Source organism: Numida meleagris, chromosome Z, assembly GCF_002078875.1.
Source record: "Numida meleagris isolate 19003 breed g44 Domestic line chromosome Z, NumMel1.0, whole genome shotgun sequence".
Classification (NCBI taxonomy): domain Eukaryota; kingdom Metazoa; phylum Chordata; class Aves; order Galliformes; family Numididae; genus Numida; species Numida meleagris.
Genome location: NC_034438.1, coordinates 35,269,229 through 35,281,786, shown reverse-complemented (window position 1 = coordinate 35,281,786; position 12,558 = coordinate 35,269,229). Strand labels below are relative to the sequence as shown.

At 45.5% G+C, this 12,558-nt stretch overlaps 1 protein-coding gene across 3 annotated transcripts in view; it reads right to left on the bottom strand.

Moving 5' to 3' along the window:
• The window catches only part of MAMDC2 (MAM domain containing 2), a 61,157-nt gene extending 59,228 nt beyond the window's left edge, over positions 1 to 1,929 (bottom strand). Inside the window, exons 1-2 of one of the 3 annotated variants that reach the window (XM_021380982.1) lie at positions 1,739 to 1,929; positions 1,512 to 1,625 (exon numbers count right to left, since the gene is read on the bottom strand). In XM_021380982.1, coding sequence (XP_021236657.1) covers positions 1,512 to 1,625; positions 1,739 to 1,769 — 145 coding nt within the window. In that variant the 5' untranslated portion in view covers positions 1,770 to 1,929. The remainder of the gene's footprint in view (positions 1 to 1,511; positions 1,626 to 1,738) is intronic. The other 2 variants (XM_021380983.1, XM_021380981.1) reach the window with 2 other exon arrangements.

Here is a 12,558-nt window from a genome sequence, read left to right as displayed (position 1 = left end):
ATCCTGCGTGCAAGTGTATGGAATGACTTATTACAACTAAACTGCAGACTGCAGAAAAAAAAAAGAAAAAAAGAGCTTATATTGGAATTGCTGACAGAACCATACTGACTGACGGTGTTGGTATACCACATATCCTCCCAGTTTAGTTACATATCTCTGAAAAAGCAAGATCTACAACAGAAGCTAAGCAGCAGTATTAGCCACTGGCATGCAAGAAGCAAACTATAGCTAAAATACTGTTCTGCAGGGCCAAAGAATACCAACTGCTGCTGATTCCAATCTGACAAAACTTCCCTGTTTCTGGAAGTAGTGCGGTATGGATGGGCACAATGCTTCGCTCGTCCACCTCTGCACATGTAACTCCCAGCATCTCACAGTTCCTGGATAGTTAATCAGTGCTTCTGCCATGTGCTGCCCATTAATCACAAAGGGCAAGTGCTGCTTCCCAGCCTGGCAGCCTGCTACACTGCACAGCAAGGAGTGCAAATGGTCACTAGATCTTCACCAGTATATTCAAAAATACAGGAGAATCTATGCATCTTTAAATAAATTAGAAGAATAAATCATTTTCACATGATCATGACATTCTCCCAGCCTGCTCTAACTTAGCACTCTGGGCATTCCCAAACCCTAACAATTAATGTGAAAATTAATGGTTATGGTGGCTTACTTTGCTTCATTATAAACATTATAAGCTTCATTATGAGCTGGGTGACAGGTGGAATAATGAATTGCACCATCCTATTTTGAATGGTGCACTGACGAGGAATGATGAAGGCTGCTTCTTTTGGATCCGTACTCAAGTTGTTATTCCTGGTGCCTGCTTTGGAGCTTAAATGCTTTTGAAGCCCACAGTCCCTTTTATTGCATGAACACTACTTTCACCATATGAATGACATTATGGCCATAATGAATCAAAAATGAAATAATTTAAAAATGCCCAAGTATAACCGTATTGTATTTATGTTTGTTTTTCTATCGTTCACATTGACTCTGACACTAAAACTTGGCAGATGGGAGTTGCAGTTGCAGGGAACTTCCATATCGTGACTGAATTTTGTTCCTTTGAATGACAGTCAGTCTTAATAAAGTCTATCACACCTTATGAAACACTAACACCTATGTTTCCATCTGAACTGGAAGTATCACAAAACAGAAATAAGACTTAATATACTGTGAAGATACTATTCACGGACTATCTTCTACACTGAAAACACATCAGCTTCTCAAGTTGGACCCAGAATACTGTTAGGAAAAAGCAGTTCTGCTTAGCAGGAATCTGACAGATGAGTGCTTTTCTAGGAAGGGTATACATTTCCTACAGCAAATTTGCCCAAAGGAAAATGAAAGCAGTAAGGAAGAGGCTTCTGGGGCATCCTGCAGAAAGAAACCTGTGTGGGGAAAGCAGCGCCCGGGAGGCGACAGACACCGTTGTGAGGTGACACAGTGCTGGGCCGGGGCTCCGGAGGAGGTTCGGCAGCTCCTCACCCCCAGGCTCGCAGCGCCCTTACCTTCGCCGTGCAGCGCCCAGGGCAGATGCGCGTAGTCCCACTCGTAGCCGCAGGCGCTGTCCTCAAAGGCGCAGGACCCAGGAGAGAGCGGGGCGGCCCGGGCCAGCCGGAGAGCTGAGGGGACAAAGCGAGCCCGGTCACGGTCACGGCCCCGCCGGGGTGCGCGGGGGCCGCGGGCTGAATGCCGCCGCCGTCCGGACAGCGCCTCCCCCGCGGGCCCCGCTTACCGTGCAGGGCGAGCAGGCAGAGCCGCAGCATCTTCCGCGCCGGGCAGCCGGGGCTGGAGGCGGCGGCGGAGCGGGCGAGCGAAAGGGAAGGAGAGAGCGCGGGGGCGCGGCCGAGCTGAGCCCGGGGCTACAGCGGGGGCAGAACGCGGCCCCGCGCACCCCGGCGGGGCGCGGGGAGGGAGCCTCGGCCGCGGGAGGGGCGGAGAGGGGCGGGGGAGCGGCCACAGCCGGCCCAGGGGCGCGGGCAGCACCGGGAGGAGTGGCGGCGGGGCCGCGTGGGGCAACCTGCTGCGGGCGGCGGGGGGTTCGGCGGGGTGTGCCCTGCGGCCTGCGCCTGCTGCTCTCCTCCTGCCGGGGCACCGCGAGAGCAGCCTGTGCTGCGCGCAGCGCTTCTCCATGAGGTGTTACGCACTTGCCTCTCTCTGCGTGCGCACGGTGGCCCCTTGCCCCGCCGAGGGTACCCTCACTGCCAGGAGGAGCTGCTGGAGCCTGCCCCAAAGCCCAGCCAATGCTGGGCGCAGGCCTTCGGGGCTCGACGACCCCTAAGGCTGGAGCCACCACAGCTCTGTGCCATCGTGACCTGCGCTCACAGCATATCCCGTGCAGAGGGTGTCTCCTTCACCCCTGGGTACCCCGGAGCAACCCCTTCTCCCTCCTGCTCTGCTTGGCAGCCTCCCCTCAACAGGTATGGCCTCCAGCCCCACTGCCGAGGGCCTCCCAAACTCTCCTGCCCATCTGGGGTGTCTTGTGCTGTGGGTGCAGCCCCTGCCCTCCCTAGCTCCGGGGCCATTCACACCACCCCAGGCCCTCTCTGCTGCCTGGGCACACAGCTGCCCGGGCTCAGCTCCGTGCCACCAGCACCCCTGAGCCATGCCCCCACCCCGACAGTCCTAGCCTGGGTCTCCACGGGGCTTTGCCTCCCATCTGCTGGGCCCAGCCTTTACCCTTGATGAATCTCCTAGTTCCTTGCCCTCCACAGTTCAGGCCCCTCAGCAGACTTTCTGCCTTGACCACAGCAAGTCCACCAGTCCCCTGCCTGATGTCATGGGAACAGCAGCAGGTGTGCCCCCACTCTCTCCTCCTGATCCCATCGTGTGGCAGCCCCGTGCAGCACAAACTGAGGCCCCTGCGCTCCCATTCAGTGGGGTTGCACTCATCCTCTCTCGCTTGTTTCAGCAGTTGTTGCGCAACACAGTTTTCCATCCGGGAAAACTGTGCTGTCCAAGGTAAATTCACCGCACATACTTTTTCCACAGCCTATGAGAAAATTTCCTTCTGGTGGAAATGGGTTTTCTAAGTACAATCACTGGCTTCAGTATTAGACTGTCTAGGGAGGCTGTGGCAGAAGAGGACCAGGAGCAACCACACAGGGCTACCTCCAGCCCTTGTGAGAAACATGCTGCATGCACTGCAACTTACACAGGCCACTTCAGCTATTTGGCCTTTATTTTTGTTACTGTTGGCAAATTCAGGCATGCATCACAAGTCTTAAAAGGTTTCTAGCAAAGCCACTTGCAGCCAGTGAAAATATGTCTTGCACGCTGTGAATTTTTAAATTCCTAAATCACTGTCATGTAACCCGTTACTACACTTCTTGAATCCCCTCTGTTATCTAGAATGTTTCACCTTGGGTTGACACAACACTGCATCCCGGCAGCTGTGTTGACAGCCCTGGTGAAGCCATGCACTGTCGCTCCAGCCCCACGTAGCTCATGCCTTGTTTGTGCAGAGATTAGGCTGTGGTATGGCACCTCTGTGACACACCACATACAGCTGTTCATTCAGCTCTGCCCTGGAGCCAAAGATCCTCCTGGACTCTCCCAGATCCTTGAAGTCATACCCCCCCTGCCCACATCCCAGTCTGAGGCAGTGCATGTGCAGACCTGAGCACCCACAACAGAACTGCATTTCCAAGTGAATACTTCTCACAGGAGCAACCACCCACCTGGCAGCTTGAGGTAGCCGTGTCCACAAATAGCTTCTGAATGTCCACCAGCACATTCTCTGATTTTCCCAGGGACATCTCTCTGGAAGCATCAAACAAAGAAATCAGTGACAAAAATACCTGTCACAGGCTTCTTCCAGAATGCTTCTTCTCAAGCCATAGAAATACTTTCCCATTTTAGAAATTAGCTCAATTAATATAGGTATATAATAAATCCAGTGATCTTTACCAGCACAGGTGCCCTTGTCTTTGGGTTTGTTTGGATGTTATTTATTTATTTATTTGTTTGTTTGTTTGTTTGCCAGAGTAGGTGTCAGTATGACCTGCCAGCCTTTCCTGGTTGCTATTCCAGGGAAGTATAAGCAGCTCAGAAGAGAGGTCTCTGACAGCTCTGCTCTGAGCTCTGGCAAATCAGAGAATTGGATGATAGAATCATTAACACTGGAAAAGACCACTAAGATCATCAAGACTAACCATCAACAACCCATCACCACCATGTCCACTAACCATGTCCCTCAGTACCACTTCTGTACATTTCTTGAAAACCTCCAAGGACGGTGACTCCGCCACTTTCCTGGGCAGCTTGTGCTATTGGATCACCACCCTTTCCAAGAAGAAATTTTTCTCAATATCCAACCTGAACCTCCCGTGGAGCAACTCCAAGCCATTACTTCTCATCCAGTCAAAAGCTTCCTCCTGGGAAGGCTCTCAAAATCGTCCTCTTTTGTCAGAGTTCCCCATTCCACCTCCCCCTTTAAGAAGCCTGCAGCCTTGATGAGATCCAGGACCTGGTCATTTTTAACTCAAGCTATGCCCTCCTTTCACCACAACTTTTATATTTTCAGCTGTGTTTTTATACATCACAGTTTCCTTGGGCAGTTTATTGCAGAGTACTCTGTGTCTGACTCCAGGCACAAACTGGTCTTTTCTCAGGGACTTAACTAATCCCAAAATGCAAAACTGGCCCTTCAGACACAATTATCATAAACTCGATGGGTCTTTTGCATTCTCTATTTAAAAACCTAGCATTCCTGTAATTCACATTCTTTGCTGCATGCAGAACCTCATAACCTCATAGGCACTTTGAGTGCTTTAGAACCAGTGTCCTCAGAATTGTCCACTTTTTTTTTTTTCAAAGCTCTGTTCCTTGTACAGGATTCTTAACCTTGTTTTCAGGGTGTTCCCTCTTTTCCTTTTCTCCCCACTCCTATCCCTACTCCTTAGTTTAATTTATTCCTAATATTCTAGACCAAAGTTCTTACTAGGATGCAAAAAGTCCTTATTCCATGATTTTGCCTTCTGTAAATTAGACTTTTGTCTGAGAAAGGAGTACAGGCAGAGGTAGGCCTGAAGCTGCCAGCTTTGGCATCTGGTTAGCTCCTCAAGAGTTGAATGGTGCCTACGCAGCATCTTCTCCAGCTTTTGCAGCTGACCCTTTTCCTGTTCTGCCTTGCCATCTCTATTGTAGTTTAAGCAAAGACCCCACAGATGCTCAAACTTAAAAGCAAGGAAGTTATAGGCTAAGAACAAAACAAAACCAGGTAACAACAAAACAAAATGTAGCACTTTCCAGCCTTTCTCAGCTGGCTTATCATCAGAATTAATTCTACAGGACTATGGTAAAAAGGTTGTTTGATCAGAAATATGGCAAATCCAAAAAGAAAACTGGAAACTAATTTATTTTTCTCTTTTAACGGAGGTACTATGTTTCTTTAGGCTTTTTAGATTTTTACTCTGCTATGGCTCCAGTTGCATACGATCATGCTTCACATGAGATTACCAAAGCATTTTCCTATCACTGAAGGGAAAAAAAACAAAACTGACACACTGTATGCCATTAGGTTTCATTGTAATGCAGCAACAGATTCAAACCAACTCTTGAGTGATGTTTGCAGAAACTCCATACTGGAAGTAAGGGAGTAGCATGGAAATGTCTTGCATCTTCCTAAAATTATTTTGCTTGCATTTTTCTTCCTTCATTCCAGTACCATTGCTGCAAATTTCCTGTAATACCAAGCTGAGAGGGAGTGTGTCTTTTCTTTCAGTCACAACTACTCCAAGTGCTACACCAATGGTCAGTCCCTGAACTCTGACCAGGGCACAGCTCCCTTCCCACCCCTCCATCAGCTCTCCTCTCTCCTGCTCTTAAGCATAAGCTTCAATGTTTTCACTTTTAAAGCCTTTTACAGTCTCCTTCTCCTAGACTGGCTTTTCCTCAGCACTGACATCAGTTTCTGCCCTCTTTGGTCCTCTCACATCAAGGAAGCTCTCTACAAACACCCACATGGTTTCTTTTTTGTTCTTCAGGCTTGTTCTTAAAAGATGATTTTTGTTTCTGGGTGGTTGTTCTGCTTTTTTTTTTTTTTTTTTTTTTTCTATGTGACCTGCAAAAGATTGACAAGAAAATGGGTATTGTGCTACCAGCATAAGTTGTGCAGGGTTGTTTCAGTATATTTATTGCCTCTCTGTCTCTGTTTATCCAGAATCCTGTTCCTCAGATAGAAAACATTTGGGAGAGGGGAAGATTTGTTCTTCCATTTTTGCGCAGGGCGCAGTTTAATAGAGGTACTGATCTTTGACTATGGTTCCTAATTGCTATGGTAACACACAAACAATAAGGAATAACAAAGAAATCAGGATCACTTCATTTGTTACATTGCAAATACTGAAATTCACATTATTTGTCTCCCCAGTCTGTAGACGTAGCTAACTTACCAGACTTGACTTGTGGTGTACAGAAATTTTCCAAATGCAGACTTTCATTTTAATAGCAATCTGTTGCCTTCTCTATAAGAAGACTTTAACTAGGATGTATCTAGTCAAAGCCATACTCATTTCTGATTTATCTTCCTCTCCTGGTCCAAACTCTCATAGCTGAAATCTTCAGAGACTCAAATAATCTCATTTCAGGACACATCAGCTATGAAGTGTTTTGGACAGATGGCTGGCTAATACCTCTGCCTAATCTTTTAGAATAAATGGATTTATTCTTGATTCAAAGAGAGCCAAACATGAGCAAGACAAATTGTTCTTAAGCCAGATATGTGCACCTGACATGAATCAATTGCAATACCAAGGCAGCACGCATATTTTTTAATCAGGATATAAACAAGTATCAAGTATAGTGCATGATGCAGTATAATTTTGAAGACCTGATGTCCCAGATTAGCAACTGATAGTGTTGACTCACCAATATCTGCACTCACCAAGAAGAGCTCCTTGACTGATTTCACTAGTGGTCTTGTAGATGATGCAGATCTTAGCAGGAATGGCAGAGTGACACATGCCAGAGCTCCTCAGCCACCAAAGTTTGTCCCCATGTGTTAGACTGGTTATTAATTGGGCAAGTTCGGTCTGCTGCAACCTCTCAGGAGCCTGGGAAGTAACAAGAGAGGTGTGTAATGACCATGATGTGTGTAGATGAGGTGGAAGTTATGGAGTGAAAATCTAGGCAAGGGTCTCAAGACAGTCAGTTTTAAGATAACATAAAAATTCCTGAAACTGATATAAACTCTCAGAGTGGCCTAATGGACTTTTTCTTACAATAAATGTGCAGATGAGAACAAAATATTTTTTCTACAAATGAATTCATAAAAGCAGTTAGCATCCTGTCATCTAAGATTTCCTGAAGTCCTTCCCTGTCCTCTCCTGCTGTTAACTAGGTCTTGTCTTCCTCATGTTATGGAGAAGCATCATTGTGTGTACGTTAACCAGCGTTCATCACAAGTGATAACAAATGTCAGCAGTGCCGTTAGTCATTACATATGGGGGTTTGAGGTGTACAGAACCTCTCTACAAATGGCAGAGTTTAATTCCATCTGCACTTCCCCAGCTCATGCCCAACCAGCCAGCGAATGCACAGGCAGGCAGGTCTCATTTGTGTTTATTGCCTTTTGAGACAGGGGAATGCAGAAATCCAGGATAAGGCAAAAGGCCAATTACATCTCTCAGTAAACCTGATTATTATGTGACCTTGCTTTAAGGACAAATTTGATTAACAGGCCTCAGTCTGCCTTACCTTAATTTGACTTCTTTTGTACTTCCAGATTCACAGCAGAGAAGCAGAAATTCTGAGCTTTTCCATATTTTCAGCACTCCAAGCTACAGATACTCTCCAGGGCTTGTTTTGAAATCCTGGAAAATATACTTCATAAAAAGGTCTCACTGCAGGCCCAGGCATATCCAGACTTTCCACTTGTTCTCAGACATTGGACGCCGATGTTGTTCTGAGTTGGAAAAGGACATTGGGGCTGGACAAGGAAATGAGGTCTTGTAACACAGTTCATTGTTCACGTTTTGGTCTCCTCACATGCATGTGTCAGCGTTATTAATATGCCTTGTAGGCTTAATGGTGCTATAACTGTGTATGGCACTTCACAAGTCAAATTAAACAGAAAGCCTGGCATATATAAATACTTCATTTTGTATTTATCTTCAATATGAAAAATACCAGTAACTTGAGCTGAAGTCCCCTAATCCGATTATGTGACCACAATTAAACCATATAACTATGGGCTGATGTACCTGCAATGTCTTGTGCCTATTGTCTCCAGTGCTTCACAACTCAAATTGCTTCTGTTCTGCCTTACGAGCTGGTTTCTGTGGCTGCTGCTTTCTCCCTTCTCTGGAAATATCTCATGCTGTAGGGATATTTCCATTGGTTTTCACTGGGCTCGTCACAGACTAAGGTACAAGTCTACTCTGTCTTTCTTAGAACATGGCTGTACTACATAACAGGAGACATTAACAGAGACACACAGTTGTGCCCAGTTCAGTGTTGATATCTGGCTTATTGCATCCCTAGTGCACAATACACACATTGTTCCAAGGGACTCAGTCATGGTTAGACCCTATGGGCTGAACTATGTCATAAATCAAGCAGAAAATGCTTACAGTGCTGTTTCTCTATGAAGATACAAAGCTACAAAGATACAGCAAAGTGAATAAGGACTCCCCATTTGTGTTGCTTAGGAAAAGACTGAAAAACATCCTGACAGTTTTGATTTTTTTTCTGATTGCTATCATGCTCCATTAGCAGCAAAGTGCAACTGACAAACTGAAGGAGTGGGAAAAGCTCCTACCACTGCCATCTATAGCATGAGCCATACATGCACGTTAGCACAGCAGGCACATCTGTATGTTTTTTAGAGTGGCTTAGAGAAGAAATTTTTTTCATTCTATTGAGATGGTTCTGTGTAAAATTTTGGAAGGCTCTGCTCTGAGCAGCCTGGTAAAACTTAGTATTAACAAATTACATGGTTATGGCACATTGTCCCCCATACTGTGTCTTCATTCAGGATAGCTACCGTTCCATGTTGCTTCCAGCAATTAATACTCTAAAAATTTCATGTAGAGACCAGGAGCAAAAGAAACAGTCGAGAATGACATCTGCATGTGAAGTTGTTAAACAAACTAAATCCCAGTGATTTGTTTCTGTGTTTGTAAAAACTCTGCTGGCACCAGCAAACTGCAACTTCCTCTGTGGAAAAACCACACAGATGCTGAAGAAATAAACTGAGCATAAAAGCTCCGTTTTACAGCTAATTACTGTTTTATAACAGCTGTAAGGTCTGATTTACATGTGTTTTTTAAACTAGAGGGATGACTGGACTGTATGATACCTAAACATTGGCTGCAAGCCTTGTATAATGGCCTGCTAGCCTATCCAGTTGTCGGCCTCTGAAGGATGAAGGCATTGGTCATTGCTTTCAACTGCCAATTCTGTCCTTTCCAGTCAACACAAAGTGTGCCCAGCCACTGTTACATAAATGGTCAGGTGGAGGTGTATGAAGATTATATCCACGCTTGATCCATGCCAGAGAATCCATTCTCTATCCTCATGCCATAAGACTTGTGACCCATTTGCTGAGAAGAGGAAGACAGTAGGTTCACAGCCACAGAAGCACAACTTTGCAGAGTAAGACATAAGGAAGGCAAAGTGAGATGGACTACATTATGCATACAGTTACTGCGTATAATCATGCTGAAAAGTATTCTTTCCACATGCACACATTTAAAGGACTGATTCTCAATTCACAGAATCACAGAATTGTAGGGTTTGAGAGGGACCTCCAGAGATCATCAAGTCCAACCCCCTGTTTGAAAATGCATAGAAGCAAAATTTTCCCTAATCTTAACACAACAGCTGTCATTCAACTTTTCATCTTTTCCTGTGCTCAGCCATGGCTGGGGTCAGTCAACAGTGACAGTTAGAAAGTGAAGTTTGTTTTTTAATAATTCAGTAAGATTCTAAATAAGTCTTCTAATTTATATTCTGCAAGTACCAATGAAATTCTATGCTGAATGATGTCACTGAACTCTTTTAAGATTCAAATATGTTACTAAATGATATTTCAGCTACTCACATATTAGCATACACATAAGAACAATAATAAATGCTTCAATTAAAGTTGTACTGTGTCAAATTATTGAAAGTCATGTCCAGATTAAAAGAATGTCTTCATCCTGTATATGAAGTTGTGGACTCAAATGTATATAAATTTATAATAGGCTCTCTGCAAAAGTATAGTCTAAATATTAGTTTCAACACAAGTGTATCATTGACAAGGGAAGACCAACAGATACCATCCACCTGGACTTCTGTAAGGCCTTTGACGTGGTTCCTAAATTGGAGAGAGACTGATTTGAAGGACGGTCAGTTCTGTGAGTGAGGAGTTGGTTGGATGGTTGCAGTCAGAGAGGGTTATGGTCAATGGCTCTATGAGCACGTGGAGACTTGTGATGTGTGGTCTCTCTCAGGGGCCCATCTTGGGACAGTGTTTTCTAACATCTTTATCAATGACACAATGACACAGACTGTGGGATTGATTGCACCCTCAGCAAACCTGCAGATGACACTAAACTAAGTGGTATGGTCAATACAATAGAAGGAAGAGATGCTATCCAAGGGGACCTGGGAAAGCTTGAGAGATGGGCCCACACGAATCTAATGAAGTTCAGCAAGGCCAAGTGCAAGGTGCTGCACTTGGCTCAGAGCAACTCCAAACATATGTACAGACTGGGAGAACTCATTGAGAGCAGATCTGCTGAGAATAACTTACAGGTTTTGGTGGACAAAAATAATAGAATCGTGGAATATCCCAAGTTGGAAGGGACCCACAAGGATGACAGAGTCCAATTCCTAGCTCCACAAAGGACCACCCAAAATTCAAATCCTATGTCTGAGAGCCTTACCCAAAGGCTTCTTGAATTCCAGCAGCTCAGAGCCATGACCACTGCCCTGGGGATCCTGTTCCATGCCTGACCATCCTGTTGGTAAAGAATCTTTTCCTAAACCCCAACCAGACAACCTGACCTTCCCCTGAAGCAGCTCCATTCCATTCCCTCATTTCATATCACTGTCACCAGAGAGCAGAGCTCAGTGCTGCCCCTCCGCTCCCCTCATGAGGAGCCGTAGGCCGCTGTTGTGGTTTTGTGATTTTTTGTTATCAGTATTCCACATCATAAGATCATGTAAAGCACTGGGAGTTAAAGAGTTAATGCTCCAGTTCTGTGGACTGCCGATTTCAGGGTACTTGCTTCTCAGAAGAGAAGAACTACATACCTCAGAAGTCTTTGTGTTCAGAGGGAAAGGTAAAACTCCTCGCAAGTCACAAGACACTCTCTTTTTCGCTGCCTGGGAGTGCATGTTCCCCCACCATTCTGCCTTCAGTTCTTAGAGTAAGGCCATCAGTTTCAGACACTCTCCCTCTCTTATTCTACTTGATTCATTAGCCTCAATTCCAATTATATTGCATTATACTGTGTTATCATGCATTCCAGTAACATATTTAGTAAATTAACTTTCCTCCTCAGATCGCTGCTGCTGTTCTGTTTTTAGGCCCATCTCCCATCTCCCTACCCTTCCCCTTTTTCCCTTCCACTTTCCTGGGGCGTGGGTCCATGGGTCCCCTGCCCCATTAGTCACAAAACCAGGCCAAACTGGCCTGTAAACCATCAACAATCCCCCCAACTCCCTTTTTTGGGCCAGTGGGTCTGTGAGCCTGTTGTCCCCCCTGTCACAGACACAGATATATCTAGAGGTAACTCCATGACAACTGCCATGAGGCCTCCCCTCAGCCTCAGCTCTGGGCTGAACAAATCAGACATTTCTCATACATCCTGCCTCCTAGACCCCCCACCACCTTTGTAGACGTCCTGTGGATGCTCTCTAATAGTTCTATGTCCTACTTATATTGTGGTGCCCAAACTGCACACAGTTTCGAGATACCAGCTGCAGAAGAAACAGGGGAATGCCATCTGTTCAAATGCAACTTTATCATCCAGAGAACCGCATAATGAAAAAAAATGAGGTTGCCATGGTAAAATATTATTTGTGTACAAATAAATGCCTGTGGTCAGTTGCTCCCTCAGATGACAGTGCTTTTGCAGAACTTAGGAGAAAACAGGAGAAAGACAAATATGAGGAGATGCGCAGGGATGGAAAATGGAAAAAAAAAAAAAAGGAAGTGAGACAGAAGAAAAGGAAGATTTGTTCAGTACTGTGTAAAACCATTAGGCCCTATTTTTTCAGACTGTGTGAAGTAGATCTGCAAGTTCCATAACAAAGCTGCCTGGCAGGGGAAAAATAACTGTCCAACACAGTACAGAAATTCTGCAGAGGAGGGTTGCCCAATTGAAGAGCTTCCAGGAGTAGTTCAGCTGTGCCAAGAGCTTTTCTGTTTCCTGAGTTAGCAAAGCTGTGGCAGACAGAGTGTCAGAGTTTTATCCTTGGATTTTGGAGTCCTGGAGCTGGAAGGTACTGCGCTAGCCTGGCTGCTGGGCTGAGGTTTCGCGTGCCTTGATGTCATGTAGTAATCAGTCTCCTAACCTGGGTGTCTCCTCTGGCCTTTGTCAGAGCTTTCTCTTTGTTAGC